Raw genomic sequence first — 20,512 nt, forward strand, 5'->3', positions numbered from 1 at the left:
AACCATACATCAGTATGGTGTCAAAAAGAGGTGCTTAGACCATAGGTCATTATGGTTTTAAAGAGGTAAATTAAACCATAAGTCCTTATGGTGTCAAAATAAGGAATTTAGACCATACGTCAGTATGGTGTCAGATGATGCGGTTATACCATACGTCAGTATGGTGTCACAGAAAGGTACTCAGGCCATACGTCAGTATGGTATCAAAAATATGTTATATCAAGGTAAATTAAACCATACGTCAGTATGGTGTCAAAAAGAGGTACTTAGGACCATACGTCAGTATGGTGTCAAAATGAAATACTAAGACCAAAAGTTAGTATGGTGTTAAAAATGAGGTATTTAGACCATACGGCAGTATGGTATCAAAAATTGATTCAATGGTTAATATTATTTGTTTTTACAGTACAAAGAAAATAAAAAATTCTTAATCAAATAAAATAATGACAAGCAATTGTAAAAGTTCTAATAATAAACAAAAAGTATAGAACATAAACATCAGACTATGTAACAACATATATAAAATCAATGAAAGTCCCCATGGCACTGACAGCAAGGAGAGTGAGGGGAAGTGGTGGCAAAAAGCTGACCAAAACAATAGAAGTTCATGTATTACTTGCATACACATATCATACACAAACATCGTGTGAAGTAATGACGTAGCAATAAAGATTAGAATGGAATGTGCACTGTGACGTCATAGACCGTGTGCAAAGATAATTAACTACCCAATAGAGTGAGATGACAAGTCCATAATAAACTCCAATTATAATAAATATAATTTTAATTTTATGACTTCACTTGTTCTTGATTTATAATAAAGTGGTTATATCTAATACCAAATTAATGTCTCTTTTGTTTACCCATACCACTCTTTAACACAGAGATGATAATTCTTTCCTTGAGTTGCTGTCTCATATGCATAAACCCAAACCTCAATTTCTAAAGGACACATGTCTGTAGTTTGTAATAAACTGTAAGTGTGATGAGAAGTATACTAATATATACAAAGACTAAGTACTAAACTATTATTTATTCAAGAATATAAAAACATATGCATTTATTTACAATATGGCAACTGGGGACTTATACAACTGCGATTAAAAACCAATAATGTATAATGTTATATCTCCATATGCAAAGGGAGATAACTCTAGCTAAATTTTGAAACTTGGAATTGAGATAATTTTTCATAGATTGACTAAAAATTTTGTATCGAAATAGCTAAATACAGATGCTTGCAGCTGTAGCCCCAAGTTGAAATAATGAGAAGAATAAAAATCAATCCACTCCTTGCTGTCAGTACAAATTTTAATTGTTCATAGAAGAGGTCATTTGAGTTTGAGCTTGTCTAAGTACATCTGGAGAGGTATGAATATATTTGGTATAGCAAACTGAGGACCATCGTCCCAAAGTTTGAATAAGATGATCTTCCAGTCGTGCTTTGTGTGCAGTAGTTGCAGCACCACTTCTGAATGAATGGCCGTTATACTTTTCGCTGGATAATCCTAATTTGTCTAATGTACATTTTACATGAGAAATGAAAAAATTTCTTGACAATGGATCACCTTTATTAGTAATAAAAAAGGACTCAGAATTGCTAAAAATACTCATTCTGAGTCTATAGTATTTTTGAAGTACAACTACAGGACATATATCTGTAGAGTTTTTGAACAAAGGAATAGTTATACCATTCCTAAAAGGATCAGTCTTAGATTTCTTAAGGTGCACAAAAATACAGTCATTTGATATTTGAACATCACTAAGACACAAATTTGTTTCATGATCAAATTTTTTTGTATCATAAACAGAAAATTCACCACATCTTAAAAACCCCGAAAAAAGCTGTTACACATGCAGCTTCTATTAAAACATCTGTAAAACTATCAAAAATACAGTTGCTAGTAAAAAACACATTTTGTGTAAAATATCAAATGTTATAGGTAAACGAATTCTCTTAGGCATAATTGTATGCTTCTTTTTCAAACCTACTAATACTGATTTTCATTTTGGCAATGGTTTACCGACAAAGTTCTCTAATGGATTAACGCCCCCTTTTAATAAGTAAAAGAACCGTACGCCACATAGGTATATTTAATGGTGGAATATCTCAGATGCTTATTACATTCGCAATAGGCTATAAAACGCATCAACAAGTTCTCAGAAACAGGCGGTAACTGGAAAGTTGACCAAGTTGATCCTTGTAATTGTAAGAACTTAAGATAATGTTCATATCCCACGTTGTACAAAGCTTTAGTTGAATCTGCAACAGCGAAAGCTTGTTAATTTTCTACTGCGATGTCCAAATAATCTCTTCCAGGGTTGGACAAGGAGTTGCTGCTTTCTCTGCCTCTGGTGCTAACTGATGAAATTTGTTCATCTGTTAACGAGATAAAGAGTCAGCAATTAAGTTAATTTTTCCAGGCACATGTTCGCTGTAAAATGCAAAGTTAAATTTCGCTGCACACATAACAAGACGTCTCATCAGTTTCATGATTATTGGATCTTTTGACCGACCTTTAGTTAGAATAATAACAGACGCTAAATTGTCGCGGTGAAATAAAATACGCTTTTAATACCATCCTTTTCCCCATAAAACAGCTGACTCCACGATAGGATATAACTCCAAAAAAGCAATAGACAGAGTTTTATCTGAAATAGTTGGGAGGTCTTTTGGCCAAGTATCACAAAACCATTTTCCTTGATAAAAACCTCCAAAACCAATGGTAGATGAAGCATCCGTAAATAAATGCATGTCCGCTGCAGAGGTTAAATGAGATTCATAGAACATGTTAATGCCATTCCACGTTGACAAAAAATGTAGCCACATTGTTAAATCGGATTACACTCTTTATTTAAATGGACATAGTGGTGACTCTTTTTGACAGAACACATCAGTCTATAAAGGTAAGTAACGAATGCCCTACCTGGAAGAATTACTCTTGTAGCAAAGTTAAGATGTCCAAGTAATTGTTCGAGTTCTCTACGCGTGCAAGATTTTTTATCTAAAACAAAACTAATAAATTGTGTGATTCCGTCAACCTTGTCTAACGGAAGTCTAACCTGTATATTATTAGTGTCCACAATAATGCCTAGGTGTTCGAGTTTGCAAACTGGTCCAACGGTCTTCTTACATGACAAAGGAATATTAAGTTTGTTAAAAATAAGGCTTAACAAAGCCATTATTCTTTCTCCACAATCAGAAGGTTTGTCTACAGTTAAAAAGTCATCTAATAGATGGAAAATAACTTTGATATCATAATTGTTCTGAGCTATCCAGCACACACTTGTATATAAAGAGTCAAACAGACGGGGACTAGAACGACACCCAAATGGTAAACGAACGTAATGATAGTACTGACCATTCCACTTGACACAAAAGAGATGTCACTGTTCTTTTTTAATCGGAAGTTGTTTGAACGCATCTGAGATGTCCACCTTACAGCATAGGGACTTTGACCCATATCTTTGAATCGCATTAATAGCATCATCAATTTTAATGTATGTCAAGGAACATAGGTCTTTATCTATCAAATCGTTAACACTGTAGTGCTCATCTAAATTATGAGGAGATGATAAATCAATTACAAGCCTTTGTTTTTTGGAATACTTGTGTGTAGCAATACCCAATGGACTTACTCTATAACTTTTAAAAGGGGGTTTAGAAAAAGGGCCCTTTAAAAAACCTCTATCAACCTCCTGTTGTAATAAATTTGTGACTACTTCAGGATTTTTCCTGGCAGTTAAAGAATTTTTACATTCATAAATAGGTAAATTTACATCTGAAACTAACATATCAAATCCATTACGAAGGCTGTTACATAAAAAGTTCACAAAACGCCTATCTGGATGATTTAAAAGTTCCCTTTCTAATTGGTCAATGTTAATAGGTGTTGACGGAACGTCTGCTGTATCAATAGAATCTAGTCATTTTGATTTACTGTTGGGCTGTCTAACTGGGAATGATTTGTTTTGTTCCTGTTGGGTTCCTGGCATAGATTTATTTGTGGAACATTCAAACTTTCCATGGGTTTTCTTGCAGATTTTACACACGTGGGCATATCTGCAGTAAGGTTTGACACAACCTTTTGGTTGATTAAAATTGTTTCAAATTTGCATTCCATCATGCACCACAATATCTCTTCCATATTTATCCTGTGTAGGTTGAATTTTAGAATTTTGATATCTCCTGCTATTCCCACACATAGATGATTTGTGAAGTGTTGAAGAACAGAAATTGCACATATTTACTGTAGATCCAGCACAAACCATTTGTCTCAACTCTAAATCACCCCTTGACCAGTCAATTTTTATGTTGTGTTCTTGTAATTCTTCTTTCCTCTATAACTTCCTACAATAGTTGGAGTACACCAACCTTACTAAATTAAGGTTGGTTAAACCCTTATAATAATTAATTATTCAGTGAAAACATAACTATTTAAAAATAACATTAAAAAAATATATATATACAGTTAAATCCCTGAAAAATAATAATAATAACTTCTATGCACATTAAAAATGTGTCACAATTTAAAAGTTATTAATAGAGTTCAGTTAAGAAAGTTTTGAATATTATTTACAGGACATACATTATAGTAAAAAATCTTTACATTCACTAAAACAATGTTACTAAAAGGTAAGAAGAAAATATAAAAATAACTAGTTTTCAGATTTCTGCCTGCTACAGCTACTACATCTGTCTATGTGTACTACTAGGCGATATAAAATCAATAAAATCCCTTTTGATTTGTATATATATTTCTAGTTGATCATATAAATTCATTTAAAGCATAAAAGACAAGTTAAAAGAGCAATGGGCGTATCATGCGCTAAAGCGCAGCCCTTTATTCAATATTGTCAAATGATTTGCTTATCTAATATTCTTCCTGAAAAACTAAACGCAATAGAAAACCACACAAAAAACCAAGATCCTTATGTTTTGTAGGTTGAGGAGGCATGCAGAGAAAGTTTGTCGGTGTACACCGAAAATCTGGCAGATGATGAACGTGGACATGTAAGGAGTGAATACTTTATTTCTAATAAAGAAGATGATCACAGTGTATTCCAGCAAATACGACGAGACATCATAAACTTAGCCAGAGGAATGAGGACATGGAACAAAGATTATCCATTGAAATTTATACAGCTGGAGCAACGACTTCAAGAAAAGAAGAAAGAGTTACCGATTATTACCTATCAGGAAATTAAACACATTTCTACTGATACACCAAAGCCGTTAAGTGAGGAAGAACTTATATTATTTCTAGAATTTCACCATGAACTCCGATCTTTAGTTTATTTCAAAGATCTTCCAGAGAATATTATTTTAGATACACAATGGCTGTCTGATGCTTTTAAATGTATTGTTACAGCAAGGAAATTTCAAGCTACATGTAGTACTAAAAATCAAAAAAGGTGGAATGAATTTTACCATACAGGCAAATTAAATTATGAGGTTGTAGAAGATATATTTAAAAAAGAGACAACCATTTTGTATGATCATAAAGACTATATCCTGAATGTAATGGAGAAATTTGATATCATTATACGTCCAACCAAATCAGGTGCTGAACAAAATCTTTACTTTTATGTACCTTGTATGGTTAAAGCAGAACCTGAGCGTGACATTTATGAAATGTTTAATGTGCCAAAAGATATACATAAAAGATCAACTTGGTTGTGTTTCAGATTTCGGTTTCTACCACCACATCTAATGAATCATTTGATTGCTTCACTGAGCAGGAAGTATACAGTTGCAGAAGTGATTGACAGTAAGAAGAAAAAAAGACAAATTGCTCTTTTTAAAGGCACTGCTGTCTTTGAGTTACAACATGAGACTACGAAATTAAGAAAATTACTTGTTATGACATGTCCAAATGTTATTCAGATTCAGGTATGGGAATTTGGGGAAGACATTAAAATCGGTTTGTACAAATACATTGCAGACTTTGTGACAGAGGAATTAAACACAGTCATGCATACAAGATTCAAAATGTCAAATGTAAAATTTGAGAAAACCTGGGAATGTGGCCTTACTGAGCCAAAGTGTGTGACAGGATCAAACAAATTCATGGAAGAGCCTATAACAGAATATCAATGTGATACGTGTCAAATTAAACACATGTTCATTGACGAATGGTCAGATCAACAATATAAAGCACTAACGGTAAGTGTGATATGGTCAACATATCTTGTTCAACATCAAACCTGTTTGCATCAAAAACATCAAATGACAAAATAAAATAGAAATTGAGTTAGGCTAAATTACTGAAAAGAATATATTTAAAAGAATATCCATTCATTTAAATAGAAATTAGAGGCTGAAGATACCAAGGGACATTACACATACTTATATCCACATTGTTGATTCACATCAACCATTTAAAACATTTTAAATACAACTTTTTCAGTAATTTCAAAGTTTGTATAATGAACGAGAAAGCATTGTTTATATTGTTTTGTGTTTCAATAAAAATTTAAAAGTTTAAGTAGAGTGATAAACATACAATAGTGCTTATTAATTTGAAATTTTTTAGCTGTCCCAGATTTCTGGAAAAGCTCAACATGTGTCAGAATTCAATTCTTGCATAAAAAACACCAGTCAAATCGTAAGTACTCCCACGAAGGTAACATTCTAGTGTTTAAGCTAATGTCTTATGTTCATATTTCCAATTTGCTATAAAACCCAGTTTATATCCATCATTTTCTACATAAGGAATTTCCTTTACCTAGTCAGAATATGTCAGCTGTTTTCCATTAGTTTGATATGTTTGAGCTTTTGATTTTGCCATTTGATTGGGAACTTTCCGTTTTGAATTTTCCTTGGAGTTCGTTATTTTTGTTATTTTACTTTTGACTCATTAAATGAATAATTGTCCCTAAATGACGGGTTTTATTGATTAATTATAGATAAAACAAAATTGTAGTAAACAGCAAAAATGATCAGCGGATAAGATCTACAAATATGTCAATATGGCATAAACAATTGCCGGACTCCTTAGGGGAGTTATTGTCCTTTAAAGTCATATGAAACTTCAAATATAAAAAAAAAATTGAAAATGTTTTATATACTTAAATTGGTAAGTTTTACTCCAAAAGAAGTGAACGTGAACTTTTACATTATCAAAATCTTCATAAATGTACCAATATTGAATTATTGACTTCCCAGACACTAATCTGTGGATATTTTCCCAAATGAAGTGACCTTACCTACGAAACCTCTCGTTATAACTTCGGCCACCGCACAGCGCAAGTGCGAGGGGAAAACAGTGATGAAAGAATGTATATAAACGTTAAATACTAAAAACCGTTCTTAAAAAAAATTTAATACAACAAATCATTTTACAACTGTTCAGGAATAGTTAAATTAACAAATGGGAACGCATGGAAAATATAAAAACAAATGTCATGGCTCTTTCAACTCACTTATCTGTCATGTTTTCAACGTGCTCTGTTATTATGGTTATCAATATCAGGATCCAGTAAACTTAGCAACAAACTCAAAAAGTTAATTACCTTACGATCAACAACCACTGAATGAAATATTATTTGTTGGTAATACGTTATAGATGTGTAATACATATAAAAAATATGCATGCATTGGTTCAATAACTTTGATAACCTTAACATTTCAAGAAACTCGTTTCATATCACGTCCCCGAGGGTATCACCAGCCCAGTAGTCAGCACTTCGGTGTTGACATGAATATCAATTATATGGTCATTTTTAAAAATTTTCTGTTTACAAAACTTTGAATTTTTCGAAAAACTAAGGATTTTCTTACCCCAGGAGTAGATAACCTTAGCCGTATATGGCACAAAATTTTGAAATTTTGGATCCTCAATGCTCTTCAACTTTGTATTTGTTTGGCTTTTTAACTATTTTGATCTGAGCGTCACTGATGAGTCTGATGTAGACGAAACGCGCGTCTGGCGTATAAAATTATAATCCTGGTACTTTTGATAACTATTTAATGTCGTTTTTTTTATGTAAAGCGAAAAACTGAACAGCAAGGCAAGATAAGAAAACAAAAGAGCTTGCCTAAAATCGTGAGTCGATTCATTATAGGATTATTGCCATGTATTGGTGGTTTTTACCCATTTTTTGCTTAATATTCGAAAGCTACAATAAGTTAAAATTGTAAAGGGCAATAATAATCAGCAAGACAAGATCTCCAAAAAGGTCAACATAACCGGAATTGTCATTAAACATCTTATTGGAGTTATTGCCCTTAAATATTATTTTTACCCTTTTTATATGTTGGTCAAAAACTAGTAGATAAAGATAAAAGGACACAATCTGTTATCAACAAAGCCCAGATCAAAAGTCCACATATAATAAGAATTATTGTTCTTGATTATGACGATCTTCATCGATTTGTATTTAGAGGAAAAATTTAAGTAAATAAAGAGTAACTGTTACCAAAAAAGTGGAAAGTAATACAAGATCAGCAAAAAAAGATCTGAATCATGAATTATATTCAAATCTTAAATATGAAAAATAAGGAGATGTGGTATGATTGCCAATGAGACAACTATCCATCAAACTTCAAATAATAGTTCAATAGACTTAAAAAATCAAACTTTGACAGCAAAAATGAAGAAAGAAGATATACAAATAAGTCAATATGAATGAAATCGTTAATCGACTACTTACAGGAGTTGTTGCCCCTAAAGTTTGAACCCACTTTTGTACCACTTTTCGCAATATCTTGAAAAATAAAACATGTATAATGGATAGACATTAACAATTCATTCCAGCAAAAATGATACAAAAAAACCAGACTTTGGCCATCACAGTTTCTATGAAACAAATATTCATGTTGCATTGTATCAAATTTGTGAGAGAGAACAAAAATCAGTTGAGCAATACAAGCTTTTTTTTTATTTTGTTTATCCTAATAATTAAATAAAATAATTACAAGAGGAAATCCCAATACATTGATACCCAATGAGGATGTATTGCTTTGCTTGCCTCTGTAATTGTTCACATGTATTTCTGTGTCTTTTACAAAAATGTTCAATCTATCTCCTTGCTGACATGTCAGTTTTCTAGTTTTTAGCTCACCAGGGCCCAAAGGGCCACCTTTGAGCTTATGCCATTAAATGGCGTCCTCCGTCATCGTTTGTCGTCGTAAACTATTTCAAAAATCCTCTCCTCTGAAACTACTGGGCCAAATACCTTCAAACTTTAACTGAATGTTCCTTAGGGTATTTAGTTTATAAACTGTATCCGAAGTTTTGATCCATCAACAAACATGGCCGCCGTGGTTAAAAAAAAACATAGATGTCAAATGCAGTTTTCGGCTTATATCTCAAAAACTAAAGCTTTTAGAGCAAATCTGACATGGGATCCAAATGTTCAATTGGTGAAGATCTATCAGCCCTGAAATTTGCATACAAATTGAACAACCCATTGTTGGGTTGCTGCCACTAAATTGGTAATTGTAAGGAAAATTTGCAGTATTTTGTTATTCATAATCTTGAATATTATTATATTATTATAGATAAAGATAAGCTGTAAACAGCATTAATGATCAGCAAATTAAGATCTTCAAAAATTAAATATGACCAAAATTGTCATTCAACCCCTTAAGGAGTTATTGCCCTTTAAAGGCAATTTTACACAATTTGTTCTTCATGTTTGCTTACATTTAAAATCTTCTTCTCTGAAACTACAGTGCCTAATACTTCTAAACTTTAAAAGAATGTTCCTTTAGGAATATAGTTTATGAATTGTAACCGAACTTTTGATCCATCAACAAACATGGCCGCCATGATCTCTTTTTAATAATCGATTACTTCGTTAGATACACAATAACTTCAGGGTAATCTAAAGGGAAAAAAAACGAAAACAGCTTTAGAATAAATAAACAAGTGAAAATAAAATTAACAAAAGATAACACTTCTGTTTTATTGATTATGTAAATTTTCCAAAAGTAAGTCTCTGTATTTCGTTTGCTCGTCATATATCTGGTTTCAATTCCCTTAGACAAGACAAAATTGACCTGGCTATTTTTTGTAGGTCATTTTTGGTCATATATCTCTTCAACTGTTTTGGTTCTTATACATCCTCGGCTTACAAATGTTCTGCTTGGAGCATTCTCCATTACCTCTGAACTCGCATGATTTATGATAAACCTTTCTGAAATTGTCAGTTATAAATAAATTTTGAAATTATAAAAAAAATCAATGTTTCTACTCCCTCAAGCAAAGTTGACTTTAGATAGATTTGGTTATTTTTTAAGGTCCATTTTGGTCATATAGCTCTTCAACTGTTTAGATTCTTATTCATCATTTGAAGGTAAGTCCAGAAAAAAACGCATGAAATATATATGGTGTTGTTTTCATATCTAATTGTAATGGTTCCTGTTATAGCTTGCTATGTAGTATTGGTTTTGCTCATTGTAAAAGGCCGTATGGCGACCTATTGTTGCTATCATCTACTTCATTTGTTCTCTGAATAATTTCTAAAGGTATTATGTTTTATATAATAAAAAACAGGATGTATTATTTACAGGTGCGTGTATGTTTTAAAACTGGTAAGAGAGATCATTCAAATGTTTCTGAAGATGTAAACGCAAGTAAACGCAGATTGAGAGAAGTATATAATATCACAATAATGTTTTCGAAACTATGTACTATAAACACTAAATGTCTTGTCGTGCCTTAATTAGTTGTCGAAAATGATAAATGACTAAAAAATGAGATGTTGAGTAAATATAGGAGAAACTGACACACATACCGTCGAAATAATCATAATATGTAAAGTATGTTCAACATTGGACTAGAATTCACATTGTATGTCAATCTAAAACCAACACTTTTTTTTTCTTTTTTTTTTTTATCTAAAATCTGATTTATTGCACTATTGCTGTTATAATGAATACCATGTCTACAGCATTTGACAGGGCACCCCTGTAGTGTTAGTTTTACTGAACAAACAGGGAGATTGTTCAGTAAATTAATAATAATAATAAATGGTTAGATTTACATGTAACAATATTATGTATACAGATTATTACAGAAATTATTTTCAGGAAAAAATTACATTCGTGAACCGCTTTGACTCTGTATATATGCTAGTTGACCTGGTATGTTTTGTCTATTATTTTGAAACCATTATAAATAGAGAAAATCTGACTAGGGCAAAAATGTTCAAAATGTTGAGCTCTACCAATTGTTTATATATGTCAGAACTGTCAGACAACTTCTCATAGAAGTTATTTCCCTTAAATGAAAATATTTACCATTTTTTATACGACCGCAAATTTTCGTCGTATATTGCTATCACGTTGGCGTCGTCGTCTGCGTCGTCGTCTGAATACTTTTAGTTTTCGCACTCTAACTTTAGTGAAAGTGAATAGAAATCTATGAAATTTTAACACAAGGTTTATGACCACAAAAGGAAGGTTGGGATTGATTTGGGGAGTTTTGGTCCCAACATTTTAGGAAATAGGGGCCAAAAAGGGTCCAAATAAGCATTTTCTTGGTTTTCGCGCTATAACTTTAGTTTAAGTTAATAGAAATCTATGAAATTTTGACACAAGGTTTATGACCACAAAAGAAAGGTTGAGATTGATTTTGGGAGTTTGGTTTCAACAGTTTAGGAATTAAGGGCCAAAAAAGGGCCCAAATAAGCATTATTCTTGGTTTTCGCACAATAACTTTAGTTTAAATTAATAGAAATCAATGAAATTTATACACAATGTTTATGACCACAAAAGGAAGGTTGGTATTGATTTTGGGAGTTAAGGTCCCAACAGTTTAGGAATTAGGGGCCAAAAAGGGACCCAAATAAGCATTTTTCTTGGTTTTCGCACCATAACTTTAGTATAAGTAAATAGAAATCTATGAAATTTAAACACAAGGTTTATGACCATAAAAGGAAGGTTGGTATTCATTTTGGGAGTTTTGGTCCTAACAGTTTAGGAAAAAGGGGCCCAAAGGGTCCAAAATTAAACTTTGTTTGATTTCATCAAGAATTGAACAATTGGGGTTCTTTGATATGCGGAATCTAACTGTGTATGTAGATTCTTAATTTTTGGTCCTATTTTCAAATTGGTCTACATTAAGGTCCAAAGGGTCCAAAATTAAACTTAGTTTGATTTTGACAAAAAATTAATCGGTTGGGTTCTTTGATATGCTGAATCTAAAAATGTATTTAGATTCTTGATTATTGGCCCAGTTTTCAAGTTGGTCCAAATCGGGGTCCAAAATTAAACTTTGTTTGATTTCATCAAAAATTGAATAAATGGGGTTCTTTGATATGCCGAATCTAACTGTGTATGTAGATTCTTAATTTTTGGTCCTGTCGGTTTAGGAAAAAGGGGCCCAAAGGGTCCAAAATTAAACATTGTTTGATTTCATTAAAAATTGAATAAATGGGGTTCTTTGATATGCCAAGTCTAACTGTGTATGTAGATTCTTCATTTTTGGTCCTGTTTTCAAATTGGTCTACATTAAAGTCCAAAGGGTCCAAAATTAAACTTAGTTTGATTTTAACAAAAATTGAAATCTTGGGGTTCTTTGATATGCTGAGTCCAAAACATGTACTGAGATTTTTGATTATGGGCCCAGTTTTCAATTTGGTCCAAATCAGGATCTAAAATATTATATTAAGTATTTTGCAATAGCAAGTCTTTTCAATTGCACAGTATTGCACAAAGGCAAGAAATATCTAATTGCACAATATTGTGAAATAGCAATATTTTTTTAATTAGAGTTATCTTTCTTTGTCCAGAATAGTAAGCAAGAAATATCTAATTGCACATAATTGTGAAATAGCAATATTTTTTTTTAATTGGAGTTATCTTTCTTTGTCCAGAATCAACTCAAATCATTGTTATATACAATGTATATTCACTTTTTACTACCAACTGATAAATTAAAATAATCTTTACCATTCAGTGATAACAAGCAGTTTTTTTTACATCTTAATATTTTATGATGTATTTAAATGAGTAGTTATTGTTGCAAACTCCATTAGAAATTTAATTGAGATTAATTTGGAATAAGGGAAAGGGGGATGTGATTAAAAAAATTGGGTTCAATTTTCTCATTTGAAATGAAATTTCATAAATAAAATGAAAATTTCTTCAAACATTTTTTTGAGAGGATTAATATTCAACAGCATAGTGAATTGCTCTAAGAGAAAACAAAAATTTTAAGTTCATTAGAACACATTCATTCTGTGTCAGAAACCTATGCTGTGTCAAGTATTTAATCACAATCCAAATTTAGAGCTGAATCCAGCTTGCATGTTGTGTCCATACTTGCCCCAACTGTTCAGGGTTCAAACTCTGCGGTCGTGTAAAGCTACACCCTGCGGAGCATCTGGTTTCATTTTTGCCTATTATCTTGAATTCTATAATCATGATAATATATATGGAGAAACTTTAAATTGCTAACACGATCAGCAAAACAAGTTCTAAAAATAAGTCTTATGCTCGAAAATCGTCAGTTATTGCCCTTTAATGACGATTTTATCAATTTTTTGCGTTTTTGCCTTATATCTTAAAAATTCTAATAGATAGATACAACATAAATAAGCAAAAAATATCAGCAAGACAAGATCTACAATTAAGACAAATGTTGTAAATTGTCCGACGACTCCTTATTATTGTTAATGTCTTTTAACGACAATTATTACTTTTTTTTTGCGTTTTGCAATTGCCTGATATGATATAAATTATAAAAGATAAATTAGTCCATCGACTAACAAGTCAAATTTAGCTGATATAGTTATTAGACTGTCACTCCTATTTGTTTTACCTTTTGTTGTGTTTTGAGCAAAAACTTAAGAAGATAGAGAGAGAACATAGACATACTAAATGCTCAGCAATAAAAAATCAACAAAACAGAGATTTTTGTCATGAATTCTATTTTGTCTATAATGATGGAGAGTTTCCTTTGTTGAATATTCACATAGTGAATATTCACATTTTTGAAAAACTAAGGATTTTCTTATCCTAGGCATAGATTACCTTAGCCGTATTTGGCACAACTTTTTGGAATTTAGGATCCTCAATGCTCTTCAACTTTGTACTTTGTTTGGCTTTATAAATATTTTGATATGAGCGTCACTGATGAGTCTTATGTAGACGAAACGCGCGTCTGGCGTACTAAATTATAATCCTGGTACCTTTGATAACTATCTCCTAAATGGGAATCTGTACTTCCACATTTGAACTTTCAATTTCAAAATTTCATGCTTTTTCACTAAAAACATGCAAAAGAGGAATATTCTTAGAGGATTAAGTTTTAAAAAATTAAAAAAGGAAGTTTCCTTGTAATAGGACTATACCATGAACGATCTGTTATATAAAATATTAGGAGGCAGAGCAAGGTATATTCAGTGTTTTGTATGGCAAGCCATTTTACTATTTATTTGAACTTCAAGATATCTGATATAATGTATAAGATTGTTTTTATAAGATATCTTATAAAACTTTAAAAGATATCTCATATACTTTTTAAGGTATCTTATAAAGTATATAACATATCTTAAAAAAGTATATAAGATATCTCATATTATTTTATAAGACATCTAATAAAGAAAATTATATGAGATATATAAAAAAAACTATATAAAATATCTTATAAACTATATGAGAAGTCGTATAAAGTTTATTAGATATCTTGAAGTTGGAATAAATAGTAAAACGGCTTGCCATAGTTTTGGGGACCTTTTCTGACTCTTTCTCCTTATTTATTATATTTGGCTATAACAGTGATTTTGCCTTAGTAAATCTTTAATAAATGTAATGCATTATTAAAAAAAAATACTAATAGGAAACCATTATGTATGACTCTTTATGTGTGGAAAAAAGTAATATAACAAAGTTGCCCCATAAGTTTTATATATTAGCGTAAAATGTTCCTTTTTGTTCAAAATTGGAGGGGAGAAGTATCAATGACAAAAAAGGAACCTAACAATGAAGACAGAGAATTGCATTTGCGATGATTATCATCTAAGAGTAGTAATGTGTATCCTATTTAACTGCTTGATCTGTTTGAGTGTTTGATTTTGACATTTGATAAGGGACTTTCCGTTTCAGTATTTTTGTTATTTTACTTTGTATGCAGATGCGATGAATATTTGATCATTTTTTGGCCTACAAGATATTCTATCATGATCTGGCATGGTGTGGATTTTTCAAAGAAATTATACTCATATTAATGTATGATGTAGTCTTACATTATACTTATTATCTCTTGAATTATTGAACAGATTGTGACAAAATAACCATGTAGTGAATCATCATTAACGTCTTCTGTAGGTGTAATACCACGAAAAACAGAGTATGCCACATCTGATTTAATGTTAGAGGAGGCAAACATCACAAACTTGACGGTGTTCTTTCAAAATATTTCGGAAATTTGGAAAAAATATTTCAAAAGAACCAGATTATGTAAACAACAACTATGATCAGCATACAAGATTTAAAAAAAATGACAGTTATAACCTGACACCATTTAAGACCCTATAAAGAGTTCTGAAGAAGTTATTGCCAATAAATGACGGTTTTTCACAAATTCGGTGTTTTTTGTCAATTACTCCAAAAAAAAAAAGAAAGATAGAAACTGTCAACATCTACAAAAGTCAAAATATGACCAGAATAATAAGGATTCCTATAAAAGAGATATTGACCTTAAATGACAATTTTCGTCTCGCTTTAGTGAAGTAAATAAAACGAGACTTAGGCTTGCTGTTTCCAAGTTTCGAAGTTTGGGAAGACCTATTGCTTTTGCTCAGTTCTTCTTCTTCTTCTTTTTTAATTTCCAAATGATTATAACTTGAAAACAGTTAGTGATAGACACAATTTTTATAATTGAAATGATAACGCACATTAAATAAAATGAAAAGGTTAGTCCCCAGGGGTCACCCCCATCCCCTGCAATTTGAGAAAGTTCAAGTATCTTGAAGATAGTCAAGATTGCCACCCCTAAACTAAATATATATTTAACTAGGAAAATTGCAAAGCCTTTGCAGGGTCATTCCTGTCTTCAGACACATTCTTCTTTTATTATATTTTTTAAATCATTCAACTCAACATTGTTCAGAATTTTAAAAGTCCTCAGACCATGACTAATTTTGGTAAATATTTTCCACAGTTTTCAATGACTTGTAAATAATCTAACCCATCATCAGGTATGACTGATACTTTAGTTACAAAAAGAGAAATTGTATCATGCATTTGTCATGTATTAAAGGACAGATGCTACCAAAATTTGGTAAATAATACATTTAAAATTTTCTAAAAATATTTTTTGATATTCCTATATGAATCATAAATCAAATTGAATATTTCATTATCATTTAAAATTAAAATTTGCGTTTTACTGTAACGGGACAAAATAAAATTTGCTTTTTACTGTAACGGGACAAAATAAAATTTGCTTTTTACTGTAACGGGACAAAATAAAATTTGCTTGTTACTGTAACGGGACAAAATAAAATTTGCTTTTTACTGTAACCATGGTAACGGGACAAAATAAAATTTGCGTTTTACTGTACTGGGACAAAATAAAATTTGCTTTTTACTGTAACAGGACAAAATAAAATTCGCTTTTTACTGTACCGGGACAATATAAAATTTGCTTTTTACTGGACCAGGACCAAATATTGCTGAAATGTTTCTCATGCATAATGTTTTTAAAAATCATTTTGATTGAGCCAGATTTGATTTTAGATGTTTTTTATAATCCTTTCACGGGTGACATTCGGTTTAACGAGAGAAATGATCGTGAAAGAATATCTAACGGCGGTCAAGTATTGAGAGACGATCATGAAAGCTCGGGTAACGGTTCGTGAAAGACATTTAATCGAGAAGACATATGAAAGGTCAATAAATATTCTTATTTAATTAATTACACAGACAAATTAACGACAAAATAAAACTGTCTGTCAACATGGTTCAACATTATGATCAGTATGTGAGAATATCCAGTTTTAAAAGTACAAAGTTATTACAAAACAACAAAAGACAGATTGCTTCTCGAAATTTCAATGACATAAAAAATGAAAACAAACATGATTTTTTCACAAATTCGACTAGAAAAACTACTTTCATCCGAATAAGGGCATTCTATATGAATTAATCAAATGGTTCTCATAGTTATTTTGTATAAACATAATCTGAACTTGGTGAATAAAGAACTATTTACACAAAAATTGATTTTTCGGATGGTGAAAGATCATGTACCGCATTTTTGAAGATCGTGAAAAGGATCGTGGAAGATCTGATGCTACGAAGACGTATTGAGAAAAGCTAGATAGGTCAACATCCTCAAGTATTAATATTTTTAGAAAATGAAATGTAAATAGTTGGATGGTTGTAGGATGAAGCTTTTTATTGTCATGTGAAGTACTCACTTATCACGAGTTATAGGATACCTGCGTTTTGTATATTGGATCCTATAAACTACATGTCCGTCAGACAGGATTCACCTGTCCCCGAAATTGCCTCATTTCATGGATGAAGCTTCATTTTTGTGGTCGAGTCCGTATTGCGGATTCGTTAAGCTTTAGTATAACTGTCTGTTGTTATGATTGTAAGGTGTACATTTTCAACTTCTGCAAGGTTTCAAATAACATCGAACTCATTATCATGCATCATTCGGCAATGTTCGTTTTATGTTGTTTAGCCTTTTGGATATATAACTGTATGCTAAAGCGCCAAGGTTTTTCGTGTATGGTGTACATGTCTGTCTGTATGTTTCATTTATGACCATGATGACGGCAATCGTATTTGATATATTGAATGATAGTAAGATGTCTATGCCTGGCTGTCGGTCAGGGTTCATATACTTTTGACCTTATGTTCCGAATTAATTGGCCAAGCATAACTTTTACATTTGTCAGTTTCTAAGGCACTGTAAGGATCGGAACACATTTATTTGGTGTACGGGATATTTGTAGAGATCTGTATGACATGGTTCATCTGACCTTGAACTCTTTTCATGAACCATTAGCGCATTTGACACTTCTAGTAAAACCCTTGATATCATAGACGTTCAACAAATATACTATCATAATTAAAGCAGACGAGACATTAAATCATTTTGCGCTCTGGTATTCTATAGTCTGTAATCAATCCACATCTGCGTTAGATATAAAGAACTTAAGAAAGTACTGTTGCACAAAATGTTGGTTATCGTTCAATCTCAAATTACTCATGAAAGATGCTGTTTTGCTGTAATTTTTTGTTTGATGAATATCATTTTGGTTTAAACGTTGCATATCCATATTATTGGCTAAATAGTGTCGGTCTATCTGAATTGCACTTGACCGATTCTCAGAGCTGAATCCTTCACACTTATTTAGACACGTTTTTTATTTGTTATTTTTTTTACTTTCGAGGTAAAGTGTTGAATAGAAAAAAATAATAGCTTTAATGTTCATCCTTATCAAAATAGTTACAGGCTTCAACCAGTTGCAGGTTTATCAAATGGTTAAAGAAATACTGATTTCTGATGACTAGTATTAAGTCTGGTCACGCATTATCTTTCACGATCAAAATAATGCGTTGCCTGATCTTTCACGATCAAGTTTGATGGAAATTCAACAAATTCAAGGTTTTCATATACAAATTAATGCTTTTAAGGAGATAACATACAATGTACTTTAATTTTACTGTACTATCAGATACACCAAAGATTAAATTTCAGATATATCATGATAAACTAAAATATGACCATTATAGGTACAAAAAGTGTGTTATTTGTAATTAATTTCATAGACATGCATTGCGCCTTTTGTGTTTTTTCATAAAGTACTGTATATTTTCTTTATCTTATTTTACAGTTATGTTGAGGAAGTTAAACCATTTTGTCAGACATATTTTTTTGTACGGATTTGTTCCGCGTTTTGAAAATTAAGCGATTTTTTCAAAGATTCTAAACTAGAATTTACATAAAATGTTTTTTCACGATCCGTTACAAGACCTTTCACGATCGTCTCTCAATACTTGACTGCCGTTATATATTCTTTCACGATCATTTCTCTAGTTAAACCGAATGACACCCGTGCATTTTAATCTTTATTGCCAGATTTAGTTTTCCATGTTAGATACTAGCACTTGAATTTTAATTTAAATTTTAAGTTGCTTTGCATTGAGGAGTTGACTAAGTTTTACTGAGCATCGAATTAATAAACAAAAATCAGTTATTACTTGAGCCCTATTCTCGATTATGTTGGCCTTGTACATATTTAACGTATCAAATGTTTACTTTAATCTTTTTCTTTAGTTTACCAAAGAAGAGATCAATTTTACAAAGATGGGAATAATTGTGCTGAACATTCTTGCTGATGTTTCATATGACCTTCTAAAACCAGATAAACCAAATCTACGTCCGAGGAGCGATTACGATATATCACACTTATACCAGGAACACTTTAAACTTAAAAAACATATTCCAACTAATGGATGGGGAGGGAATTGGCAAACCATTCAGGGTACAGACATAGCTATTGGTGATGATATTGAGCGCATAAGACTTACAAGGAATGAACTACAACACTCAACGGCAGCTGAGCTTGGAGATACACGTTTTAATGAGTTGTGTAACATATTAACTGAACTCTTAAAACGGTTTGACCACTATAACAAACCACAAAAGCTGTATACAGATGAGCTTAATGATATTTTGGCTAAAACTATTACAGATGACGATGTGAAATCAGTTAAAAATGATTTACCGGGTAAATATGCTTTAAACAGTTTGAAGTTGCGCTCAAAATTTATAAGGGTTTTATCCAGACTATAAAGTATGAGTCATGAGAGTGTGCAGACTTTATAAGTATTATCTAATAAAACACTTAATTTTATGTCTTTCAAATATGAATATATTTCGGGTTAAGAGGAGGTTAATTTGAATGATAGTCACCATAGCTTCTTTTTCTACTGGTCCATTAACCAGGGGTATTTCTGTAAAACTTTGATTTTTTAAAGTAAAATGTCAAACAGCAGCATATTTTATCTTTGGATTTGTGAATTATTTTATTTATTTTCAGAAATAACTGTTGAGGTCGAAATAGAACAACAATTTAATGTTCCAATGCATTAGAGAAATACAGTTCATCTCATCATTGTATGGCAAACAGTTATTTTTTGCGATGAGAAATACACAGATTACCATAGAAACAGATTTGCAGAAGACCAATCCCTTGTGAATAGAAGGCGATCATCTTTATATCTAATAATGTTAATTGCAATGTAATGCTGCCGATAAAAATCAGACAATCATGTATAGTAACTTTACCTTATTATACTTGCCACAGGGTTTGTTCTTACATGAGCAACAGGACGGGTGCCACTATTGGAGTAGGATCTGCTTACCCTATTGGAGCACCTGAGATCATCCCAAGTTTTGGTGGGGTTCTTGTTGCTCAGTCTTTAGTTTTCTATGTTGCGTTTTGTTTACTGTTGTTTGTCTGGTTACACTCTGTTATTCCGACAGCCCATTAGTCCGACAGCTCAGTGGTCCGACGGCCGATTGTTCCGACAGTC

At 31.7% G+C, this 20,512-nt stretch overlaps 1 protein-coding gene across 1 annotated transcript in view; it reads left to right on the top strand.

Annotated features, from left to right (window-relative positions):
* Positions 1–20,252, top strand: part of LOC134690246 (uncharacterized) — a 61,596-nt gene extending 41,344 nt beyond the window's left edge. Inside the window, exons 11-15 of the mRNA XM_063550222.1 lie at positions 4,946–6,166; positions 6,537–6,608; positions 10,519–10,602; positions 19,251–19,704; positions 20,017–20,252. Coding sequence (XP_063406292.1) covers positions 4,946–6,166; positions 6,537–6,608; positions 10,519–10,602; positions 19,251–19,704; positions 20,017–20,069 — 1,884 coding nt within the window. The 3' untranslated portion in view covers positions 20,070–20,252. The remainder of the gene's footprint in view (positions 1–4,945; positions 6,167–6,536; positions 6,609–10,518; positions 10,603–19,250; positions 19,705–20,016) is intronic.
* The last annotated feature ends 260 nt before the right edge of the window (positions 20,253–20,512 follow it).

The sequence above is a fragment of the Mytilus trossulus genome, chromosome 11 (genome assembly GCF_036588685.1).
Source record: "Mytilus trossulus isolate FHL-02 chromosome 11, PNRI_Mtr1.1.1.hap1, whole genome shotgun sequence".
Lineage (NCBI taxonomy): Eukaryota > Metazoa > Mollusca > Bivalvia > Mytilida > Mytilidae > Mytilus > Mytilus trossulus.